General features: G+C 56.2%; 2 protein-coding genes across 4 annotated transcripts in view; both read right to left on the reverse strand.

Annotated features, from left to right (window-relative positions):
- PKNOX1 (PBX/knotted 1 homeobox 1) overlaps positions 1 to 22,587 on the reverse strand; it is a 72,593-nt gene that overhangs the window by 24,318 nt on the left and 25,688 nt on the right. For 2 of the 3 annotated variants that reach the window (XM_058661580.1, XM_058661579.1), the window contains exons 2-6: positions 17,779 to 17,848; positions 15,083 to 15,188; positions 12,316 to 12,443; positions 3,598 to 3,769; positions 2,832 to 3,002 (exon numbers count right to left, since the gene is read on the reverse strand). In XM_058661580.1, coding sequence (XP_058517563.1) covers positions 2,832 to 3,002; positions 3,598 to 3,769; positions 12,316 to 12,443; positions 15,083 to 15,133 — 522 coding nt within the window. In that variant the 5' untranslated portion in view covers positions 15,134 to 15,188; positions 17,779 to 17,848. Of the gene's footprint in view, positions 1 to 2,831; positions 3,003 to 3,597; positions 3,770 to 12,315; positions 12,444 to 14,932; positions 15,060 to 15,082; positions 15,189 to 17,778; positions 17,849 to 22,587 lie in introns of those variants that run through there. The other variant, XM_058661581.1, reaches the window with a different exon arrangement.
- On the reverse strand, positions 20,598 to 21,583 carry LOC105942291 (large ribosomal subunit protein uL10-like). The gene has a single exon (XM_058661586.1). The coding sequence runs from the start codon at positions 21,514 to 21,516 to the stop codon at positions 20,677 to 20,679; it is 840 nt and encodes a 279-aa protein (XP_058517569.1). The 5' UTR covers positions 21,517 to 21,583; the 3' UTR covers positions 20,598 to 20,676.

Consider the following 22,587-nt stretch of genomic DNA (forward strand, 5'->3'; position numbering starts at 1 on the left):
AGGCAAGGACACCTGCTCTCAGGGCCAACAGGTAGCAGAGCAGGCCAATCCTCCTGCAAGCACTAGCCTTCCATCTGGGCACCGGTTTGTGTCCTGGTTGCTTCACTTCCCATCCAGCCCCTGGGCAAGCTGCAGAGGATGGTCTGAGGCCTGGGCCCCGGCACCTTCACAGGCAGTTTGGAAAGATGCTCCTGGCTTCAGGTCAGCTCAGCTCTGGTCACTGCGGCCGTTTGGGAGAGAACCAGGGATGAAAGAGCTCTTTCTCTCCTCCTCTCTCTGAAAAATTCGCCTTTCAAGCAAATTATAGGATTTATTTGTTTTTTATGGAAACTCAGATTTACACAGAGGAGAGACAGAGAGAAAGATCTTCCATCTGCTGGTTCACTTCCTAAGTGGCCGCAATGGCCAGAACTGAGCTGACCGCAAACCAGGAGCCAGGAGCTTCTTCCAGGTCTCCCATGCGGATGCAGGGCCCCAAGGATTTGGGCCATCTTGTACTGCTTTCCCAGGCCACAGGCAGAGAGCTGGATGGGAAGTGGAGCAGCTGGGACATGAACCGGCACCCATATGGGTCCTGGCACATACAAGGCGAGGACTTTAGCCACTAGACTATTGCACTGGGCTCAAAAATAAATAAATCTTTAAAAAAAAAAAAAGCAAAAGACAGGACTGCGTGTTTTAGCCAATGCAATAAAGCAAGAAAAAGAAATAAAAGGTATATTAGATCCGAAGGGGAAAGAAATGCAACTGCCCCTATTCGCAGGTGACACGACTGGTAGAAAACACACCTAGCCATGTAAGGTCATGGGATACAAGTTCAATTCAGATGGCAGCTGTTGTGGCAGAGCCAGTTAAGCCACTGCATGTAATACCCACAAGCCACACGGGAGGGCCAGCTCAACCTGGGCACTGCTTCCAGCACAGCTCCCTCTAAAATGCCTGCGAAGCGGCATGTAACAGCTCGGACCTTCAAGTCCTTGCCACCCGCCCATGGATGAGACGGCCCTGCAGGCTTCTGCTTCGGCCTGGCCTGGCCCTGGCCTCTGGCCACGTCTGAAGCAAACCAGCAGATGGACGCGTGCTGCCCACTCTCCTCTCTCTACTCTTACCCCCGTCACTCTCAAACACACGACCTTTTTTTTTAAAAGAAGATGACAAATACATTACAAAAAACCAATGGTATTTCAGTCTAGTAACATGAACATGCAGACAGCATCACTGGATAGAACCCATGCCTGACATCGCAGGAGGCCTGCACCCCACACCGCAGGGCCTGGGCCAAGCCTGGCTCCACTGAGGATCAGCTTCCTATGGACACGAACCCTGGGACGCAGCAGATGGTGGCTCAAGGGCCTGGGAGGCCTCTCCTGAGCTCCCAGCTCCCACTCTGAGCTGGCCAGCCCTGCTTGCTGTGAGCACCAGGGCAGCGAGCCAGCAGACAGAGCTGTCTGATTCTCTATCACTTGGCTTTTGAAATAAAAATAAGTTCCTAAAAGAAACAAAAATGTAATGAAAGCACACACACAGAACTTGGATGTCAAGCACTGCTAAGCCCAGAGGACAGGAGACGCAAGCCTGTAGGGAAGTGGGCCAGGCTAGGAATTAGAAGACTCCACACAACCAGGACAAGTCCACCCAAACTGACAGATAGGGACTGCATGGGATTCCGGTCAAAATTACAAGATACTCCTACAGACAAGATGGGTACGGGCGTAGCGCAGCCAGTGCTGACTGGCCCAGAGCACAGGGGCTGGGCAGAAGGCGGCACCGAAGGCCCCGGTGATGCCCACAGGGGTCCTCTGGGGTGCAGGGCCTGCTTCCTGTACGAAGAATGGCTTCCCCAGCACATGGCACTGGGATGACTGGCCATTGCACACCAGAAACCAAGTCAATTCAAAACAGATCCCGGATTATAATGCAACACATGCAACAAGCACTCTCCAACAAGTCACCTTCAGGCTCAGCTAAGGGGCTTTACATGTGGGTCCCCAAGAAGCAGAGCTGACAAACAGCTGCAGCAATGTTACAGGTGCCTGTGACACAGCACAGAAACATGAGCTAGCTTCTAGAACAGGCCAAGAACTCTCCAAGCTTAACAGTGAACAAATGACTCAGTTAGAACGAGATGAGCCACCCAAGAGGCCAGCACCCGTAACGACAAGGTCTGGGTTCCAGTCCCGCCTCTGCTTCCCACCCAGCTTCCTGCCAACGCACTGTCTGGAAGGAAGCAGACAAGAGCTCAGGGGTCTGTGTCACCCACACGGGAGGCCCAGGAGTGCCTGGCTTCGGCTTGGCAACCGGGGGTGCATCACTAGATGGAAAGTACTTTGTAAATAAATAAGCAGTTGGGAAAGCAGCAGGCTTGGGCAGATGCTGGCCAGAGGGACCCGCAGCTTGGGCACCAAGCACAGGGGGACGCTGGCACCACCAACTGCTGGGAACATGCCAGGGCCACGAGGAGGGGCAAACGCCTCATCACGGGTGGCTCTGCCAACACAGGGACAGCGGTTGTACGACCCCACGGCCACAGGATGGCGTTCAGCGGAGACAAAGGGCTGCGCGGGAGGTGACGCAGCTCCCACTCAGACACGGCTAGGACAATGCACTGAAAGTGGGACACGGGGGTCTACAGATGCATGAAGTGCTGCGAGCTTTCCCCTCTCGGAGGAAACAGACCAACACTACTGTCCACGGCCCGCACGAGGCCCAGACACCTGGCAGGCCAACCCCACACCAGGCCGGGCCAGGTTCTGAGGGTCCTTGAGGCAAGGTGGTCAGGCAGCTGTGATGCAGGCCCAGGGCCCGGTGGACACTCAGCGGCCTGTGGGTACCTGGGATGGCACGGGCGAGTAGGGGCTCCCCGGCTCCGCGCTCAGCAGCGTCTCGCTGTTCATCTTGGTCTTGAGACACGCGATGTAGCGGCTGCAGAAGTCCTTGCACAGCTCGTTCACTTTCTCCAGCTCCAGCAGGTGGATGCGCAGCACCTGGATGGCCTTGACCATCTAGAGGCGAGGGGATGGGACATCAGCGCCACCCACACCACCTAGCAAGCATGGGGGTCTGGCCACACCCCTCACGCGAGGGACCCAGTACCAAGCTTCGAGGGCAGAGCTCAGGGTGGCAGCCTCTGCCTGCAGACAGCTGGCTGCAGCTGGGCCGGTCTCCCACCCTCGCTCAGCCCAGGCTCGGTACCTGTAGCTGGGGTAAAGCCGGCTTACAAGCAAGCAGAGGGGAGGGGGCGCTCCAGGCCACGGCGGCTCCTGTCACACAGGCACTGCTCGCGATCAGCACATAACTGATGCTGACTCCAGGAATCCTCCACTTCCGTGGGAGAGCTCCAGGAGCCCTGGGCCTGGAGCCCTTTGGAGCCGCAAAGCCACCCCAAGAGGGCTGTGGAGCAGCCTCTGGGGAAGGCGGGCGCAGTAACGGCTCCGTGATCATGCCCAAGTCAGCAACGGCAGTGTGTGCCCAACACTCAGCAGACGGGTCTCTCGGTGCCCTGCCTCAACCCGTCTGGATCAGGCCGGGGTCTCGGGGACTCTCGAAGGACCCCCGCGTGTGCCCTTGATGTTGCTGCACACAGGCGGTGGCACTCACCAGGTTGTCTGTCTCTGGGTCCTCACAGAAGAACGGCCTCCCCTCCTTTTCCTGCTTTCTGACGAAGTTCTCGATGTCCACGTCGAAGCTGGCCGACGTGGTGCCCTCGGAGCCCTGTGTGGACTGCTCGCACTTCTCAAAGAGCAGAGCCAACAGCGGGAACAGCGGGTGCCTGCGGGGACGAAGGACAAGCGTGTTGCTCCCTGGAGGCCGTGGCCTGTCTGTCCTGAGCTAGGACACACACGGCAGACTCAGCCACGTGGAGTACTCAGATCTGGGCGACCACTGTCACAGTCACGTGCTGGTCACTGTCATCCCATCCCCCAGATGGCCTTCCAGACCCCAGCCCAGCACCAACCACGTCCCCTCCCCACTGCAGCCGAGAGGAATCTGTCACATGTAAGCTTACTTCACTAGGTATGTTTTCAAGGCTGCCAATACTGTAAAATGTATCAGATTTTTGTTTTGATTTTGGGGGGGGAGATTATTTTACTTATAAGAGTTATGAGTTGGCGGTGGTAATGGTGTGTGTGTGTGTGCGCGCTGTGCAGGGGGGTAGGGGAACAGAATCTTCCATCTGCTTGTTCACTCCCTAAATGGCTGCAACAGTCAGAGCTGAGCTGGTCCAAAGCCAGGAGCCAGGAGCTTCTCCCAGGTCTCCCACACGGGTGCAGGGTCCCAAAGCTTTTTGGGCCGTCCTCAACTGCTTTCCCAGGCCACAAGCAGGGAGCTGGATGGGAAGTGGAGCAGCCAGGACAAAACTGACTCCCACATGGGGTGCCAGTGCCGAGGCAGGAGCTTAGCCCAGCACACCACGGTGCTGGCCCTGCTTCTTTGTTTTTGAAAATTTATTTTATTTCAAAGGCAGAGGAAGAGATGAACGCCTCCCACCTGCTGGCAGAAGCCAGGAGCCATGATGAAGCCTGTCCCCCACACCGTGGCAGGAACCCGAGCACCGGGCTGGCACCTGCTGCCTCCCAGGCACACGGCAGGAAGCAGGACGGGAGGCGGAGCACCGGGACACGGCCAGCACTGAGCGCAGGATCTCGGAGCATGGACAGGGCCTCTGGACTCACGTTCGTTTCCCCTGGGTGCACGCAGAGCAGTGCGGCTGCTGAGCCAAACACTGACTCTAGGGTTAAAGTTCGGGATGCAGCCAGCACACTTGACAGAGTGGACACAAGGAAAATCAATCTTTTATTGCCACTGCCACATACATGGAGTCTAATTTCTTCCTATCAACACTTTATTTACATATTTTTAATTATAGTCATCTTAGTCGGTGTGAAGTGGTGCATCTCTGGTATCCATTCATTCATTTATTTTTAAGATTTAGTCATTTTTATTTGAAATGCAGATTTGAGAGAGAGAAGGTGTTCTCTTTTTTAAAAGATTTTATTTTAATTACAAAGTCAGATATAGAAACAGGAGAGACAGAGAGGAAGATCTTCCGTCCGATGATTCACTCCTCAAGTGAGCGCAATGGCTGGAGCTGAGCCAATCCAAAGCCAGGAGCCAGGAGTCTCTTCCGGGTCTCCCACATGGGTGCAGGGTCCTAAGACCTTGGGCCGTCCTCGACTGCTTTCCCAAGCCACAAGCAGGGAGCTGGATGGGAAGTGGAGCTGCCGGGTTTAGAATGGGCAACCATATGGGATCCTGGCGCATTCAAGGCAAGGACTTTAGCTGCTAGGCTACTGCGCCGGGCCCGAAGGTCTTCTGTCTACTGATTCATTCCCCATGTGGCCACAAAGTCCAGGCTAAGCCAATCCAAAGCCAGGAACCAAGAGATTCTTCCGGGTCTCCCACAAGGGTGCAGGAACCCAAGGCTTTCAGCCGTCCTCTACCGCTTTCCCAGGCCACAAGCAGGGAGCTGGATGGGAAGTGGAGCATTTGGGACGTGAACTGGCACCCATATGAAATGCTGGCATTACAGGATGAAGGATTATCCTGCTGTACCACTGTGTGGCCCCTGGCATTTGTTTTAATTGCACAATGTATGAGTATATCCCTCTTGGGAAAGCACTGGCCAGACCTAAGTCCTCCCAGACCTCACACTGCAGTGTCTCATGTCCCTCCCCTGTGGCGATGACCACTCTTACTGTCACGCAGCATCCTTTTCCAGAGGACACGTGTCCAAGTGTGCTACAACGTGGGGTCCTGCAAATGGGCAGGTGAACGGCCATCTGCTCTAATCCTGAAACAGGAATTTCTGTGTTTCCCATTTGCAGTGGGCCCCAAGGGCCACGTGGCTTGTGCCACTTGAGAGTAAGTCTGCCGCTCTAGCACGGAACCTCCTACAGTGGGGCAGCTTGCCTCAGTGACCTGCTCAGGATGGCTGCCGGAAGCCGGCCAGGGAGCTGCGCCCGCGGTGCAGAAGCTGGCTGTGGCGTGTGAAGTAAAGCCGCCATCTGTGATGTTCGCTCATCCTGCCTGCTAGAATTCCCACGCGGCCCCGTGCTGACAGACGGATCGCCACCCGCCCACACGGGAGACGTGCCGAAGCTCCCCCGACTCGGCCTGCTCTGGGGTTGGCTGCTGTGCTCATCGGGGGAGAGAATTAATGGATGGAAGCTTGCTCTCTCTAATGAATAATTCTATATAAGAAACTCAAAAAAGTTAGTAGGGCCATATGACACAACAGGGTTAAGCCTTAGGAAATTATGTTAAGTCATAAAAAAAAATAATAATGTTATACAGTGTATGTCAAAAAGTTCTTGGAAAGGGGAATTTGAAAAAGTTTATTGGAGTGCCAAAATTTTACTGAAACTTACGCACATGAAGGGTTTTTTAAAAGTTGGAGTACTCCGATACTTTGCATTTTGTGAGTATCTGGGTCATATCATTGTATGTCCTTTTCTTTTTAAAAAAATACTTATTTCTATTGGAAAGGTAGATTAGATTCATGGAGAGGAAAATCTTCAATCTGCTGGTTTACTCCCCAAGCGGCTGCAAAGGCCAGAGCTGAGCCCATCCAAAGCCAGGAGCCAGGACCTCTTGTGGATCTCCATGCGGGTCCCAGGGCTGTGAGCCGTCCTCCGCTGCCTTCCCAGGCCACAGGCACAGAGCTGGATGGGAAGCGGAGCAGCCAGGACATGAACAGGCGCCCATTCGCGATCCCAGCACTTGCAAGGTTGAGTATTTAGCCAACTGAGCCACTGCACTGGGCCACTCCTTTTTTTCTCTCTCTTCTTCTTTTTTAAATTATTTTTTAAAATCTTTTCTTTTTTTTTAAAGATGGAAACTTATCATTAACAGATGAACAGATAAAAAATGTACATACAGTGGAGTATCAGTCAAGATTAAAAGGAATGCAATCTGATATGCTACGATGGGAACGAGCTTTCAGGACAGTGTGCCATGTGAAGCAAGCCAGAAACGAAAAGACAAACACCACTTTGTGATCCCATTTGTACGAGAGATCTAGGAAAATCGAATCAGAGGCTGGGGCAGTAGTGTCCAGAACAGAGTCCCATTTTGGGGGTGGTGACCAATAAGGTTCCAGAGACACACAGTGCTGCTGACTGTATGCTCTTCACACTGAGCTGTGCAGCCGGAGACGGAGACAATGTTGAAGTTTTAATCAAATAGCTCTAAACAGTTACACACACACACACACACACACACACACACACACACACAAGACTGTGCACGTATGCGCTCACTCCTCAGGGAGCACCTGCACTGGGCTGTGTGTTCATGTATGTGCTCACTCCTCAGGGAGCACCTGCACTGGGCTGTGTGTTCATGTATGTGCTCACTCCTCAGGGAGCACCTGCACTGGGCTGTGTGTTCATGTATGTGCTCACTCCTCAGGGAGCACCTGCACTGGGCTGTGTGTTCATGTATGCGCTCACTCCTCAGGGAGCACCTGCACTGGGCTGTGTGTTCATGTATGCGCTCACTCCTCAGGGAGCACCTGCACTGGGCTGTGTGTTCATGTATGTGCTCACTCCTCAGGGAGCACCTGCACTGGGCTGTGTGTTCATGTATGCGCTCACTCCTCAGGGAGCACCTGCACTGGGCTGTGTGTTCATGTATGTGCTCACTCCTCCAGGGAGCACCTGCACTGGGCTGTGTGTTCATGTATGCGCTCACTCCTCCAGGGAGCACCTGCACTGGGCTGTGTGTTCATGTATGCGCTCACTCCTCAGGGAGCACCTGCACTGGGCTGTGTGTTCATGTATGTGCTCACTCCTCAGGGAGCACCTGCACTGGGCTGTGTGTTCATGTATGTGCTCACTCCTCAGGGAGCACCTGCACTGGGCTGTGTGTTCATGTATGCGCTCACTCCTCCAGGGAGCACCTGCACTGGGCTGTGTGTTCATGTATGTGCTCACTCCTCAGGGAGCACCTGCACTGGGCTGTGCTCATGTATGTGCTCACTCCTCAGGGAGCACCTGCACTGGGCTGTGTGTTCATGTATGTGCTCACTCCTCAGGGAGCACCTGCACTGGGCTGTGTGTTCATGTATGTGCTCACTCCTCAGGGAGCACCTGCACTGGGCTGTGCTCATGTATGTGCTCACTCCTCCAGGGAGCACCTGCACTGGGCTGTGTGTTCATGTATGTGCTCACTCCTCAGGGAGCACCTGCACTGGGCTGTGTGTTCATGTATGTGCTCACTCCTCAGGGAGCACCTGCACTGGGCTGTGTGTTCATGTATGTGCTCACTCCTCAGGGAGCACCTGCACTGGGCTGTGTGTTCATGTATGTGCTCACTCCTCAGGGAGCACCTGCACTGGGCTGTGTGTTCATGTATGTGCTCACTCCTCAGGGAGCACCTGCACTGGGCTGTGTGTTCATGTATGCGCTCACTCCTCAGGGAGCACCTGCACTGGGCTGTGTGTTCATGTATGCGCTCACTCCTCAGGGAGCACCTGCACTGGGCTGTGTGTTCATGTATGTGCTCACTCCTCAGGGAGCACCTGCACTGGGCTGTGTGTTCATGTATGCGCTCACTCCTCAGGGAGCACCTGCACTGGGCTGTGTGTTCATGTATGTGCTCACTCCTCCAGGGAGCACCTGCACTGGGCTGTGTGTTCATGTATGCGCTCACTCCTCCAGGGAGCACCTGCACTGGGCTGTGTGTTCATGTATGCGCTCACTCCTCAGGGAGCACCTGCACTGGGCTGTGTGTTCATGTATGTGCTCACTCCTCAGGGAGCACCTGCACTGGGCTGTGTGTTCATGTATGTGCTCACTCCTCAGGGAGCACCTGCACTGGGCTGTGTGTTCATGTATGCGCTCACTCCTCCAGGGAGCACCTGCACTGGGCTGTGTGTTCATGTATGTGCTCACTCCTCAGGGAGCACCTGCACTGGGCTGTGCTCATGTATGTGCTCACTCCTCCAGGGAGCACCTGCACTGGGCTGTGTGTTCATGTATGTGCTCACTCCTCAGGGAGCACCTGCACTGGGCTGTGTGTTCATGTATGTGCTCACTCCTCAGGGAGCACCTGCACTGGGCTGTGCTCATGTATGTGCTCACTCCTCCAGGGAGCACCTGCACTGGGCTGTGTGTTCATGTATGTGCTCACTCCTCAGGGAGCACCTGCACTGGGCTGTGTGTTCATGTATGTGCTCACTCCTCAGGGAGCACCTGCACTGGGCTGTGTGTTCATGTATGTGCTCACTCCTCAGGGAGCACCTGCACTGGGCTGTGTGTTCATGTATGCGCTCACTCCTCCAGGGAGCACCTGCACTGGGCTGTGTGTTCATGTATGCGCTCACTCCTCAGGGAGCACCTGCACTGGGCTGTGCTCATGTATGTGCTCACTCCTCAGGGAGCACCTGCACTGGGCTGTGCTCATGTATGTGCTCACTCCTCCAGGGAGCACCTGCACTGGGCTGTGTGTTCATGTATGCGCTCACTCCTCAGGGAGCACCTGCACTGGGCTGTGCTCATGTATGTGCTCACTCCTCCAGGGAGCACCTGCACTGGGCTGTGTGTTCATGTATGTGCTCACTCCTCAGGGAGCACCTGCACTGGGCTGTGCTCATGTATGTGCTCACTCCTCCAGGGAGCACCTGCACTGGGCTGTGCTCATGTATGCGCTCACTCCTCAGGGAGCACCTGCACTGGGCTGTGTGCTCATGTATGTGCTCACTCCTCAGGGAGCACCTGCACTGGGCTGTGTGTTCATGTATGCGCTCACTCCTCAGGGAGCACCTGCACTGGGCTGTGTGTTCATGTATGCGCTCACTCCTCAGGGAGCACCTGCACTGGGCTGTGTGCTCATGTATGTGCTCACTCCTCCAGGGAGCACCTGCACTGGGCTGTGTGTTCATGTATGTGCTCACTCCTCAGGGAGCACCTGCACTGGGCTGTGCTCATGTATGTGCTCACTCCTCAGGGAGCACCTGCACTGGGCTGTGTGTTCATGTATGTGCTCACTCCTCAGGGAGCACCTGCACTGGGCTGTGTGCTCATGTATGTGCTCACTCCTCCAGGGAGCACCTGCACTGGGCTGTGCTCATGTATGCGCTCACTCCTCAGGGAGCACCTGCACTGGGCTGTGCTCATGTATGTGCTCACTCCTCAGGGAGCACCTGCACTGGGCTGTGTGTTCATGTATGTGCTCACTCCTCAGGGAGCACCTGCACTGGGCTGTGTGTTCATGTATGTGCTCACTCCTCAGGGAGCACCTGCACTGGGCTGTGCTCATGTATGTGCTCACTCCTCCAGGGAGCACCTGCACTGGGCTGTGTGTTCATGTATGTGCTCACTCCTCAGGGAGCACCTGCACTGGGCTGTGTGTTCATGTATGTGCTCACTCCTCAGGGAGCACCTGCACTGGGCTGTGTGTTCATGTATGTGCTCACTCCTCAGGGAGCACCTGCACTGGGCTGTGTGTTCATGTATGCGCTCACTCCTCCAGGGAGCACCTGCACTGGGCTGTGTGTTCATGTATGCGCTCACTCCTCAGGGAGCACCTGCACTGGGCTGTGCTCATGTATGTGCTCACTCCTCCAGGGAGCACCTGCACTGGGCTGTGTGTTCATGTATGTGCTCACTCCTCAGGGAGCACCTGCACTGGGCTGTGTGTTCATGTATGTGCTCACTCCTCCAGGGAGCACCTGCACTGGGCTGTGCTCATGTATGCGCTCACTCCTCAGGGAGCACCTGCACTGGGCTGTGTGCTCATGTATGTGCTCACTCCTCAGGGAGCACCTGCACTGGGCTGTGTGTTCATGTATGCGCTCACTCCTCAGGGAGCACCTGCACTGGGCTGTGTGCTCATGTATGTGCTCACTCCTCCAGGGAGCACCTGCACTGGGCTGTGTGTTCATGTATGTGCTCACTCCTCAGGGAGCACCTGCACTGGGCTGTGCTCATGTATGTGCTCACTCCTCAGGGAGCACCTGCACTGGGCTGTGTGTTCATGTATGTGCTCACTCCTCAGGGAGCACCTGCACTGGGCTGTGTGTTCATGTATGTGCTCACTCCTCAGGGAGCACCTGCACTGGGCTGTGTGTTCATGTATGCGCTCACTCCTCAGGGAGCACCTGCACTGGGCTGTGTGCTCATGTATGTGCTCACTCCTCAGGGAGCACCTGCACTGGGCTGTGTGTTCATGTATGTGCTCACTCCTCCAGGGAGCACCTGCACTGGGCTGTGTGTTCATGTATGCGCTCACTCCTCAGGGAGCACCTGCACTGGGCTGTGCTCATGTATGTGCTCACTCCTCAGGGAGCACCTGCACTGGGCTGTGTGTTCATGTAAGCGCTCACTCCTCAGGGAGCACCTGCACTGGGCTGTGCTCATGTATGTGCTCACTCCTCCAGGGAGCACCTGCACTGGGGGTTACTGAGCCACAGGAAGAGGTGACAGGTCCAGGAGGCTGAAGACCTGGCTCTCAGGTCCCAGGTGGGTCTCAGGCCACGGCTTCCCCACCACGCCAGGCTTGGGGCTCGTGCCCTGCCTTGGCTGTCACATGCATCTCCTTCATGGCTGGCGATACTGGACTCAGGTTTTCACGTGATTTTTGCCATCTGGGAATCATTTTGGGGAAGTATTTGTTTTGGTTTTAGCTGTGGTACTTTCTTATTGCTGAGTTACAGGAGTTTTTCAGGCATTGTAGATACAGTTCCTGGGCTGAACATTTAACTCTCATGATTTCCATCCCCCCTCCACACTGGTCTTTTCATTCTCATAACATATTACAGCAAAAGTTTTAAATTTAAATAGATGCAATTTATCAATATTTCTGGTAACTAAGTACCCTTTGCCTCCTCCCTTCGCTACAGAGACACAGTTTGGAATGTGGCATCTGGAAGCAGGCAAGTGGCAGAGAGGTTCCACTGCTGTCTGGGGGACTGGATCCCAGCTGGGAATGGGAGTCCATCCCAGCTCGTGCCCCTGCTTCTGGCCGTGGCCCCGAGAGGCAGCAGGCAGCAAGTCCCACCACCCACAAGCGGCCTCGATGGATTCTGGGATCCAGGGTACGGCCGAGTCCAGTCCTGACTGGAGCAGACACTTGGGGAAAGAACCAGCAGATAAATGATTTCTTTCTTGTTCTTTTAAAAGCAGGGAACATAAAATAGCTTTAAATTTAAATAAAACCCCACATCCGACTTAGAATATGTGTGAAGTAACCTCGGTGTAAGAGCGGGCTGGCTGCGGCTCTTATCCCACTCAGCCTAGCTGACAGCTCCACTGGCCACCCAGCTCCCCACACCACAGCCCTTCTGCAAGGCTTGGCCTTTAGCCCAAGCACTACCTGTAAATGGCCTGCTTGTCTGCATCCATGGGGGTCTGGGGCTCCACCGCAGGGGAGCTCACCCCTTCCGCATCTGGCTCAGAGCAGGCGGGTTCTTGCTCAGTTTTTAACTCTGTCACTACTTGCACCTGTAAAAAAAGTAAAAAGGATAATTCCTATCACCAAACACAAAATGTCAGCCGTTCTGTATCACATCCTCCCCAAGGACATGGCTACCGTGTGTCCTGTACTCCAAGAAGCACAGATCACAACGGCAACCTGCCAGAAGGATGGACAGCGACACCAAACTGCTTTACTGGAACATATTTTCTTTTTTTTTTTTTTTTTAAAGATTTATTATTATTGGAAAGCTGGATATACAGAGAGGAGGAGAGACAGAGAGGAAGATCTTCCATCTGATGATTCACTCCCCAAGTGAGCTGCAACGGGCCGCTGCTGCGCCGATCCTATGCCGGGAACCAGGAACCTCTTCCAGGTCTCCCACACAGGTGCAGGGTCCCAATGCATTGGGCCGTCCTCAACTGCTTTCCCAGGCCACAAGCAGGGAGCTGGATGGGAAGTGGAGCTGCCGGGATTAGAACCGGCGCCCATATGGGATCCCGGCTTGTTCAAGGCGAGGACTTTAGCCGCTAGGCCACGCCGCCGGGTCCGGAACATACTTTCTAAATAGACAAAATAAAAATCAAACTTCCAGACTGTTCAGGAAACAGGATGATGACTGATGTATGTGTGGTGTCTCTTTCTCAACTCCTAACAACTACTGGCCATAAAGATAACTGTACAAATACCATCTGGTCTCCTCTCTCTCCCTGCTACATGTCACCACATTAATAATACTGCAGTAGAACAGGAATAAACAAATAGGCCCAGCTCTTCATACTGGATACAAACAACTCAGGCCCACTGTGCTAACATTCAAGACGGGACCCAAACCAAACTCCCACAGCACGCAGCCTCCGCCCGGGGGGCACCGAGAGCTGGGACACACTGAGCAGTGTCCCCACCACCACAGAGAGCAGCTGTGTGCACACAACACCTGCAACATGTTCTCGGAGCCACCTCCAAAAAGCTGAGTGCTTGTCCCTTACATTAAAGGCACGGAAATCCTTACGCAAAAAACAAGAAAGAGAGAGAGAGAGAGAAAGAAAGAGAAAAGAAAAGGAAGAAAGGAAGAAAAGAGAAGAGAGGAGAGGAGAGGAGAGAAGAGGAGAGGAGAGGAGAGGAGAGGAGAGGAGAGGAGAGGAGAGGACAGAAAGCTGAAGACAACCTATAGTTATAAAGGGCCGAGCGGACTGGCAGCTTCTCCAGGGTCAAGTTCTGCCTCGTGCGGCAGAGCTGGCCAGCCACGTGTCCTTCAAGGATGGGGCTGGGGGAGCTTAGCAGGTGCCTGCCCCACCCTCTGCTCGCCTCCCCCCGTGTGCATCATCCTCACGCAGGCCCATGCTCGTCTCTGTACCACTGCAACTGTAACATGCATGCTGCCAACTGAGCACTCTCCTCTTTCCAACAGAAGCAGCAGGACGATTCCCGCCAGGCCTGCAGACGGCACAACATCCGTGGGACATTACTTTTTCTGCTGAACACAACAAGCCCAAGACACAAAAGCACAGATGGCATCTTTGTAGCGGGCAATCTGGCACGGCGTGTAAGAAGGCCATCATGGTGTCTCTCGTCGCCTTCTCAATGACTGAGACAGACCTCAGTGCTGGAGGAAGGGCTGTGTGGGGTACATCTCACCACAGCCTGCACCGCTCAGCAATGCTGCCCAGGCTCTGGGCAGGAATCACTATGGGAGAGACCTGGGGCACAGCCTGGGCCACAGCTGCCCGCACTGCTCCTTCAGAGAACCCTCGATGCCAGCAAGCCTGGCACCGGGGTGGCAGCAGAGGGAGGAGGCCCCAGGAAGGGCCAGTGACCCCCAGCAGGCAGAGGCCCCAGGAGGGTCCAGGCCCTACAGGCCCAGGGCCCCCAGGACTTGGGAGAGATCAGGCAGTGGGGGGTGCGGGAAGCGGGGAGGGAACCATTAGATTTGCATTTTAAAGAGGGGAAAAATCAGTAATTCCAGAGGCAAAGGAAGCAGAAAGCACAGAATTCCCCCTCCCAGCTGTAACAAAGAACAAAGCCTTCTTCCAACCCGTGTGTCAACAAAGCACCAGCTACAATAGGAAGCAGACAGGACTGGTGCCAAGGCGACCCCTAAGCGGAGGGAACAGCAGCCCCCAGGGTTGTGGCCCCCGGCTCCAGTCCTGAGAGATGTGACCCCACATTCCACCAGCACCCCTAGCACCCTGTGCTTAGAGAACACACCCAGCTGGGCCCACTCCTGCCAGTGAGTATCACAGCACACAGGGGATGCTCTCAGTGGCTGGGGCGGGCTCAACAATCCCTTCAGGTCACAGGGCCCAACGCCCTCAGAAGACAATGCTGCAGCAGGAGGACGGGCAGGACAGGCCACCGCACTGTCACGGCACAGCTGTGCATGCCCACCCAGGGACAAGTCCCTGCTCCAGCATGTCGCGTCAAGGTCACCAAGGGAGATGCTGAGAGCCGTCTCTGGGCACCACAGAACCGCCTCAGCTTCAAAAGCAACAAAACCAATTCCCCCCAACGTGCAAACCTGGGGCTGCTGCCAGCCTCAGTGCCACTCGAGGAAGTAAGCAGAAAGCTTTGACAGGGAATTACTTCTGAACAGCAACACAACACAACATGCTTAAACTGAAATGCGCGTGCTAAGCAGGCGCCCGGCTCCATGAGGCCCGGCTCTCACTTGCTGCCCGTCTTGATAGCTGTCTATGCTCAGCGTCTGCGTGGCCATCATGGTTCCTCAGCGCTACTGAACGCGTCACATCATCTTGAGGCAGAAGCAAAGGCGTCTGGGAAGACACAAGAAGACCATCAGCCTGGGGCCACAGAGGCACCCCCTCCCCCGGCACCCCTTCCCCCGGCACCCCCTCTCCCGGCACCCCCTCCCCCGGCACCCCCTCTCCCGGCACCCCCTCTCCCGGCACCCCCTCCCCCGGCACCCCCTCCCCCGGCACCCCCTCTCCCGGCACCCCCTCCCCCGGCACCCCCTCCCCCGGCACTCCCTCCCCCGGCACCCCCTCCCCCGGCACCCCCTCCCCCGGCACCCCACAGGCTGCGTCCCCTCTGCTCTATCCAAGCTGTGATTCACTTGAAATGTAGACACACGGAGACCTTCCTTCTGCTGGCCCACTCCCCAAATGCCTGCACCGGGGGCTCAGCCGGGGCTGAGCAAGGTCAAAGCCAGGAGCCAGAAACTCCATACACATGTCCCACGAGGGTGGCAGAGACCCCGCTCCTTGGGGTCATCAACGCTGCTTCCCAGGCTGTGTGTCAGCAAAAGGCCAGAACGAAGGGCTGGGACCCTAATGCCATGGCCACATCATGTGTTCAAAACCCCAGCTCCATGGAGACAGGGAGACATCCTCAACAGCACGTGACGCAGAGTGAGCCTGTCTGACGGTCAGGGCCCGGCTTGCTGCTGCCATTCTGTCATGCGCACTCCACACCCACCCAATACTCACAAATGCTTCCACACGCAGGACACAGAGCAAAAATACAGGACAAAGGATGCAGGACACAGGACGCAGACACAGGACACAGGATGCAGACACAGGACAGACACAGGACGCAGACACAGGACACACACAGGACGCAGACACAGGACACAGGATGCAGACACAGGACAGACACAGGACGCAGACACAGGACACACACAGGACGCAGACACAGGACAGACACAGGACGCAGACACAGGACACACACAGGACACAGACACAGGACACAGGACACAGGATGCTGTTCTGGGCCGGGAAGGCCTCTGCTTTCCAGCAGCGAAGGTGAAGAGGCAATCCTGAGGACGGACTGTAGGGGGCACTGCAGAGCATGGCAGCAGAAGGGGAAGCAGACCGGCCTAGGCAGCTGCCCATGACCTGGTCTGGGCAGGGCTCCTGGGATGAGGCACTGAAGCAGGGACGTTCAGGCAGTGGCCCAGACAGGAGCAAGAAAGGTGTGCTGGAGGAGGCCAGCTGTGTGTGGCGCGTGGATGTCAACAGTGCCCAACTGCTTTGTGGCACCCACAAACCTCAAAAGCCCCTGAGCAAGCTAGCGTGGCAGGCCCAGGACCACAAGCACCTGCCGTGTGGAAGCAGGAGGCGAGAACAGAGCGGCACATGCAGTCGGCTGCCCTGGGGACGTGAGGCTGTGGTGGAGTCCCAGACTCAGCAGGTGGGGGCTGCATGGACAAGGTCATGTGCAGGTCAAGAACACCAGATCCTCCAGCCGCGCAGTGGAGCCACCAAAGGCCAGGGAGCAGCACCTTTGGGATTGAGCTTGACAGCCCATACAAGCCCAGGTCACACAAGATGGGGAGGCAATTAAAGCGAAGGGAGTCCAGACCACTCCCTAGCAGGTGACTTGCCTATTCAATCAACTCACCCAGGACACACACCCACGAGGTCCTCCTGGGGTACCCCTCTCTAAATCAGCAGCTTGCCTAACTGGCCACAGGAATGCTGGGACCACAGTCATGGAGCTGAGTCTCTGAGAACCAGGAATGCAGGGCAGCAGACAAACAAGGCACTCCTGTGTTCAGCAAGCACCTGTTCTGGGACCCGGCATACTGGCTCAATTGGCTAATCCTTCCTTTCAAGTGCCAGCATTCCATATGGAGGCTGATTTGTGTCCCGGCTGCTCCACTTCCCATCCAGCTCCCTTCTTGCGGCCTGGGAAAGCAGTAGAGCACGACCCAAATCCTCGGGACCTTGCACCTGCCTGGGAGACCTGGAAGAAGCTCCTGGTTTTAGATCAGCTCAGTTCCTGCCATTGCAACCATTTGAGGATTGAACCAGCAGATGGAAGATCTTTCTGTCTCTCCTCTATATAAAAACTGTCGTCCCAATAAAAATAAATAAATAAATAATAATAAAAAAGTATCTATTCTGTATCAAGCACAGGTCTGTTCTAACAGTCACACCGCCCGAAAAGGATGCAGATGAACGGCAGGGGTGAAAAGCAGAGGGGAATCAGACAGGGCAGGGCATGGGGAAGGCAGCGCGGGCATGGGGTGTGAGCCCCAGGAACAGACAGGGCGGAGCATGGGGAAGGCAGCGCGGGCATGGGGTGTGAGCCCCAGGAACAGACAGGGCGGAGCATGGGGAAGGCGGCGCGGGCATGGGGTGTGAGCCCCAGGAACAGCTGGTGGCAGGGACAGCAGAGGTGTCACCGAGCAACAGAGCGGGTAGATGGCAGGGAGGAGGGAAGTATGGGAGCTGCTGGCTCAACTGCAGTCCCACTTACAGCCAGCAACCACTGTGTGGCCTAAGCAGCACTACAGCCACGGGGGGATGTGAGCATGGGGACGCAGCTTAGGCTCGGCGAGTCAGTCAAGGGGAGCCCAGACGTCTGCGGCTAAGTCACCGTGGGCAGGTCCGAGTGTCCTACCTGAACCCCTGCAGGGGTGGAGCCGTGGGTCCCAGGAGGCAGCAGGCTGGCAGGCAGCAGCTCCCACAGCCTGCAAGAAAGCAAGCAGCAGTTAGGGCCGGGTGCTCCTCCATCAGGCCCAGAACAGACCCACGTGTGCCCGCATGTGGCTGGTGCCCGAGGAGACCAGGCATGCCCCTGAAGCCACATGCAGAGGACCTGGGAGCCAGAGTGCCAGTCAAGTCATGGCATGAGGATCAAGGAAGTGGCTGGACACGAGGGGCAGGAGTGACCCCAGGGGCTGGGAGCAAGGGTGGATGCCACTGTCCACAGAAGCCTGGGGCAGCAGAGTGCAGTGACCCACCACGCGGACATGAGGAGACCCTGTCATGTGTGGGCTGCCCATCAGCACACACCCCTGCCGATCTGCCTGACCCCTGCTAAGACCCGCCCTTCTCTCCCTTGGCCCTGCCCCTCTGTCCCAGCACAGGGACCCCACCAGCCTGCATGGGCACCTCGTGCAACCCTGGGAAGGGGAAGGGGCAGCCCCTCAGGTGCACCCACCCACTCGTGCATGAAGCAACAGCCACTCCACCTCACCAGGAAGGCGGCCCACGCTGGGAAGCCCAGCACAGAGCCTGGGAAACAGGTCTCTACCCGCAGCTACATGGACGTGCAAGCTGACAGAAGACGGAGACTGTTCGCGACGGAGAAGAACCACTGCTGGGGAAAGTGCCATTCGAAATGGCTCTACTGAACTAACCCCCAACTGTCAGGGAGGGAGCCCCCCCAGCCTGTCACTGCCCCCGTCTCCTGTGGTGACAGCCCCCCCAGCCTGTCACTGCCCCCGTCTCCTGTGGTGACAGCCCCCGTCTCCTGTGGTGAGAGCCCCCCAGCCTGTCACTGCCCCCGTCTCCTGTGGTGACAGCCCCCCCAGCCTGTCACTGCCCCCGTCTCCTGTGGTGACAGCCCCCCCAGCCTGTCACTGCCCCCGTCTCCTGTGGTGAGAGCCCCCCAGCCTGTCACTGTCCCTGTCTCCTGTGGTGAGAGCACCCCCAGCCTGTCACTGCCCCCGTCTGCTGTGGTGACAGCCCCCCAGCCTGTCACTGCCCCCGTCTCCTGTGGTGAGAGCCCCCCCAGCCTGTCACTGCCCCCGTCTCCTGTGGTGACAGCCCCCCCAGCCTGTCACTGGTACCCATCTCCTGTGGTGAGAGCCCCCCCAGCCTGTCACTGGTACCCATTTCCTGTGGTGAGAGCCCCCCCCAGCCTGTCACTGCCCCCGTCTCCTGTGGTGAGAGCCTCCCCAGACATGCGTTCCTCCCATCACTGGTACCTGTCTCCTGAGATGGGATGCACTGCTGAACCAAGGCTAAAGGGACAGCACCTCGACAAAAGTCCCCTCACTCTAAGGACATTGGGGCTCTAAGAGCCAAATCTGTACATTTACTGCTTTCAATACACATACCCTGGCCGTGTGTGCAGTCCACAGCTCCAACCCAATCGAGCACGCAGCTGGGCGAGCCTGGTGAGGATGGGGCCACACACCTGGCCACTGCCGGGCGCTTCCGACCAAGGAAGGGTGCCTACAGGGTGATAGACCAACGGGTGTGCCTGGGAGGCCAGGGGCAGGGTCTTACTCAGCCAGGGTTGGAGTGACACAAGTGTTTGTTTTCAGGAGCCCCACTCACATCTGCTCACACCCACGGTGCAGGGCACACACACTCCCCTACTGTGCCCATCACACAACATGCCGGCTGGCCCTCGTACGTCCTATACTCCTGTGCACACACCACACTCGTGTGCACCCACACCTCCACTCATGTATAAACCACACCCCATATTCATGTATATCCCACACATGTGCACACCACACCCACACCTGTGTATATACCACACCTTACCCCACATGTGTGTTCACACCACATTCCACATCTATGTACACAGCATCTTTTTTTTTTTTTGTAAGATTTTATTATTATTGGAAAGCCGGATATACAGAGAGGAGGAGAGACAGAGAGGAAGATCTTCCATCCGATGTTTCACTCCCCAAGTGAGCCGCAACGGGCCGCTGCTGCGCCGATCCTATGCCGGGAACCAGGAACCTCTTCCAGGTCTCCCACACAGGTGCAGGGTCCCAAAGCTTTGGGCCGTCCTCGACTGCTTTCCCAGGCCACAAGCAGGGAGCTGGATGGGAAGTGGAGCTGCCGGGATTAGAACCGGTGCCCATATGGGATCCCGGGGCTTTCAAGGCGAGGGCTTTAGCCGCTAGGCCACGCCGCCGGGCCCATGTACACAGCATCAAGTTCACACACTCCCCACATTTGCACACGCCTCACACAGACGCGCAGAGGTGACACCAAGCTCCACTTCACTCTAGCACGCGGAGCACCTGATGAGGCTCGGGGTAACAGGCACAGGTTCATCTTAACCACTCAGAACATTCTGGCAAGAATATCCATAAAGAGCTTCCTCTAACAGCCCAATGCCATTCAGATGCAAAGGGTGTGCCTTTTTTGGGCTCCGTCAATGTATGTTAGTTACAGGTACACACACAGGGCTTCTTAAAGGATTTATCTGATTATTTGAAATGGGGAGGGCAGCGGGCAGCGCTGTCAGGCACCAACACTCCAACAGGGGTGCTAGAGGTGCCTGCTCCTCCCAGGCGCATCAGCAGGAAGTGGATAAAAGCAGAGCAGCCAGAGGCCCAGTGGCATGGCCTAGAGGCTAAAGTCCTCGCCTTGAACTCCCCGAGATCCCATATGGGCGCCAGTTCTAATCCTGGCAGCTCCACTTCCCATCCAGCTTGTAGCCTGGGAAGGCAGTCGAGGATGGCCCAAGGCTTTTTTTTTTTTTTTAGAGAAGTAAGCCTTTATTTCTTCGTTTCGTAAATAAAGCTGGCTGAGCTGGTTGCTTTTCGGCTTAGTCAAAGAGACCGAAGCCCATATCCTCATCCGACTCTTCCGACTCCTCCTTGGCCTCCACCTTGGCTGGGGCTGCGGCTGCAGCAGCAGGAGCAGCAGAGGTGGCGGCAGCAGCAGGAGCAGCAGCCACAAAGGCAGATGGATCAGCCAGGAAGGCCTTGACCTTTTCAGCAAGTGGGAAGGTGTAATCTGTCTCCACAGACAGAGCCAGGACCCGCTTGTACCCGTTGATGATGGGATGGGGCACAGAAGCAACAGTCGGGTAGCCAATCTGCAGAGACACACTGGCCACATTGCGCACACCCTCCAGGAAGCGGGAGTGCAGGGTCTCCTCGGTGATGTCCAGCACCTCGGGGTTGTAGATGCTGCCGTTGTCGAACACCTGCTGGATGATCAGCCCGAAGGAGAAGGGCGAGATGTTCAGCATGTTGAGCAGCGTGGCCTCGCTGGCCCCCACCTTGTCTCCAGTCTTTATCAGCTGCACGTCACTCAGGATTTCGATGGTACCCCTGGAGATCTTGGTGGTGATACCCAAAGCCTGGAAGAAGGAGGTCTTCTCGGGGCCCAGGCCGGTGTTTTGAGCTGGCACAGTGACCTCACAGGGAGCAATGGCCCCAGCATGGGCAGCAGCGGGCACCTTGTTGGCCAGAAGCATGTCCCTGATCTCAGTGAGGTCCTCCTTGGTGAACACAAAGCCCACATTGCCCCGGATATGTGGCAGGAGTTTCTCGAGGGCCGGGTTGTTCTCCAGGTGGCCCCGGATGGCCTTGTGCGTCATGGTGTTCTTGCCCATCAGCACCACAGCCTTGCCCCGCAGGGACATGCGGATCTGCTGCATCTGCTTGGAGCCCACATTGTCTGCTCCCACGATGAAGCATTTTGGGTAATTGTCCAGGAGTTGGATGATCTTTTTTTTTGTTTTTTAAAGATTTATTTTATTCTTATTACAAAGTCAGATATACTGAGAGGAGGAGAGATAGAGAGGAAATGGAGCTGCCGGGATTAGAACCAGCGGCCATATGGGATCAAGGCAAGGACCTTAGCCACTAGGCCACGCTGCCGAGCCCGAGTTGGATGATCTTAAGGAAGTAGTTGGACTTCCAGGTTGCCCTGTCTTCCCTGGGCATCACGACGGTACGTCAGGGATTGCTTTACTTTGTATTAAAAAAAAAAAATCAAGGGAGCTGTGCTAGCCCCAGAAGGCACAGACCTACATGATGGCTGCCCAGAGCCCAGGCAGTCCGAGATGGAGAGGGGCGTAACAAAGAGCAAGCAGGAAAAGCCCGGGAGCACCCATGGGGCTGCAGGAAGCGAGGTGTCGGCGCGGCTGAGCGCGGCCCGCGGGTCTTACTACAGAACTAGACAGGCTACAGATGAGTGCATCTCACACAGGTGAGTGTGTCTGGTGTGGCTTCGCTCTGCGTGCTGTAAGACCCTACAGGTCACAGCACGGCCACAGCAGAGAGCACACGGCCCACTCCGGGCGGGCGGATCTTGTCTCGAACAAGGTGGGCCAAGGCTGCTCTGGGAGGAGGCTGACTTGGGACAAGTACAACATGGGCCTAGAACTTGCTGTGCTGGACAAACAACAGGCAGACAATGAAGGGGGCCATCTTACAGTTCTCCTTGGCCAAATTGGGGATAATCCGAGCACCAAAACACCAGAACAACGGGGTATAGGGGACAAAACCAGACCCCCCAGGACCACGCTGAGGAAGATAGTCTTCACGCTGCAGCCTGGATTCAGTATTAGTGCATCCTGAAGTTCATGTACCAGAAGCCAGGTCCCCACTGTGGCTATAAGATTAAAGTCATGTGAGGCTCAGACACCCTCCTCTGCTATAACGATGGGCACAGCTCAGGCACCCTCCTCTGCTATGATGGTGGGCACAGCTCAGGGCACCCTCCT

The sequence above is a fragment of the Ochotona princeps genome, chromosome 3 (assembly GCF_030435755.1).
Source record: "Ochotona princeps isolate mOchPri1 chromosome 3, mOchPri1.hap1, whole genome shotgun sequence".
Classification (NCBI taxonomy): Eukaryota; Metazoa; Chordata; class Mammalia; order Lagomorpha; family Ochotonidae; genus Ochotona; species Ochotona princeps.

Coding starts and splice junctions, on each gene's coding strand:
- LOC105942291 (XM_058661586.1), bottom strand. CDS start 21,516: ATGCAGCAGATCCGCATGTCCCTGCGGGGCAAGGCTGTGGTGCTGATG.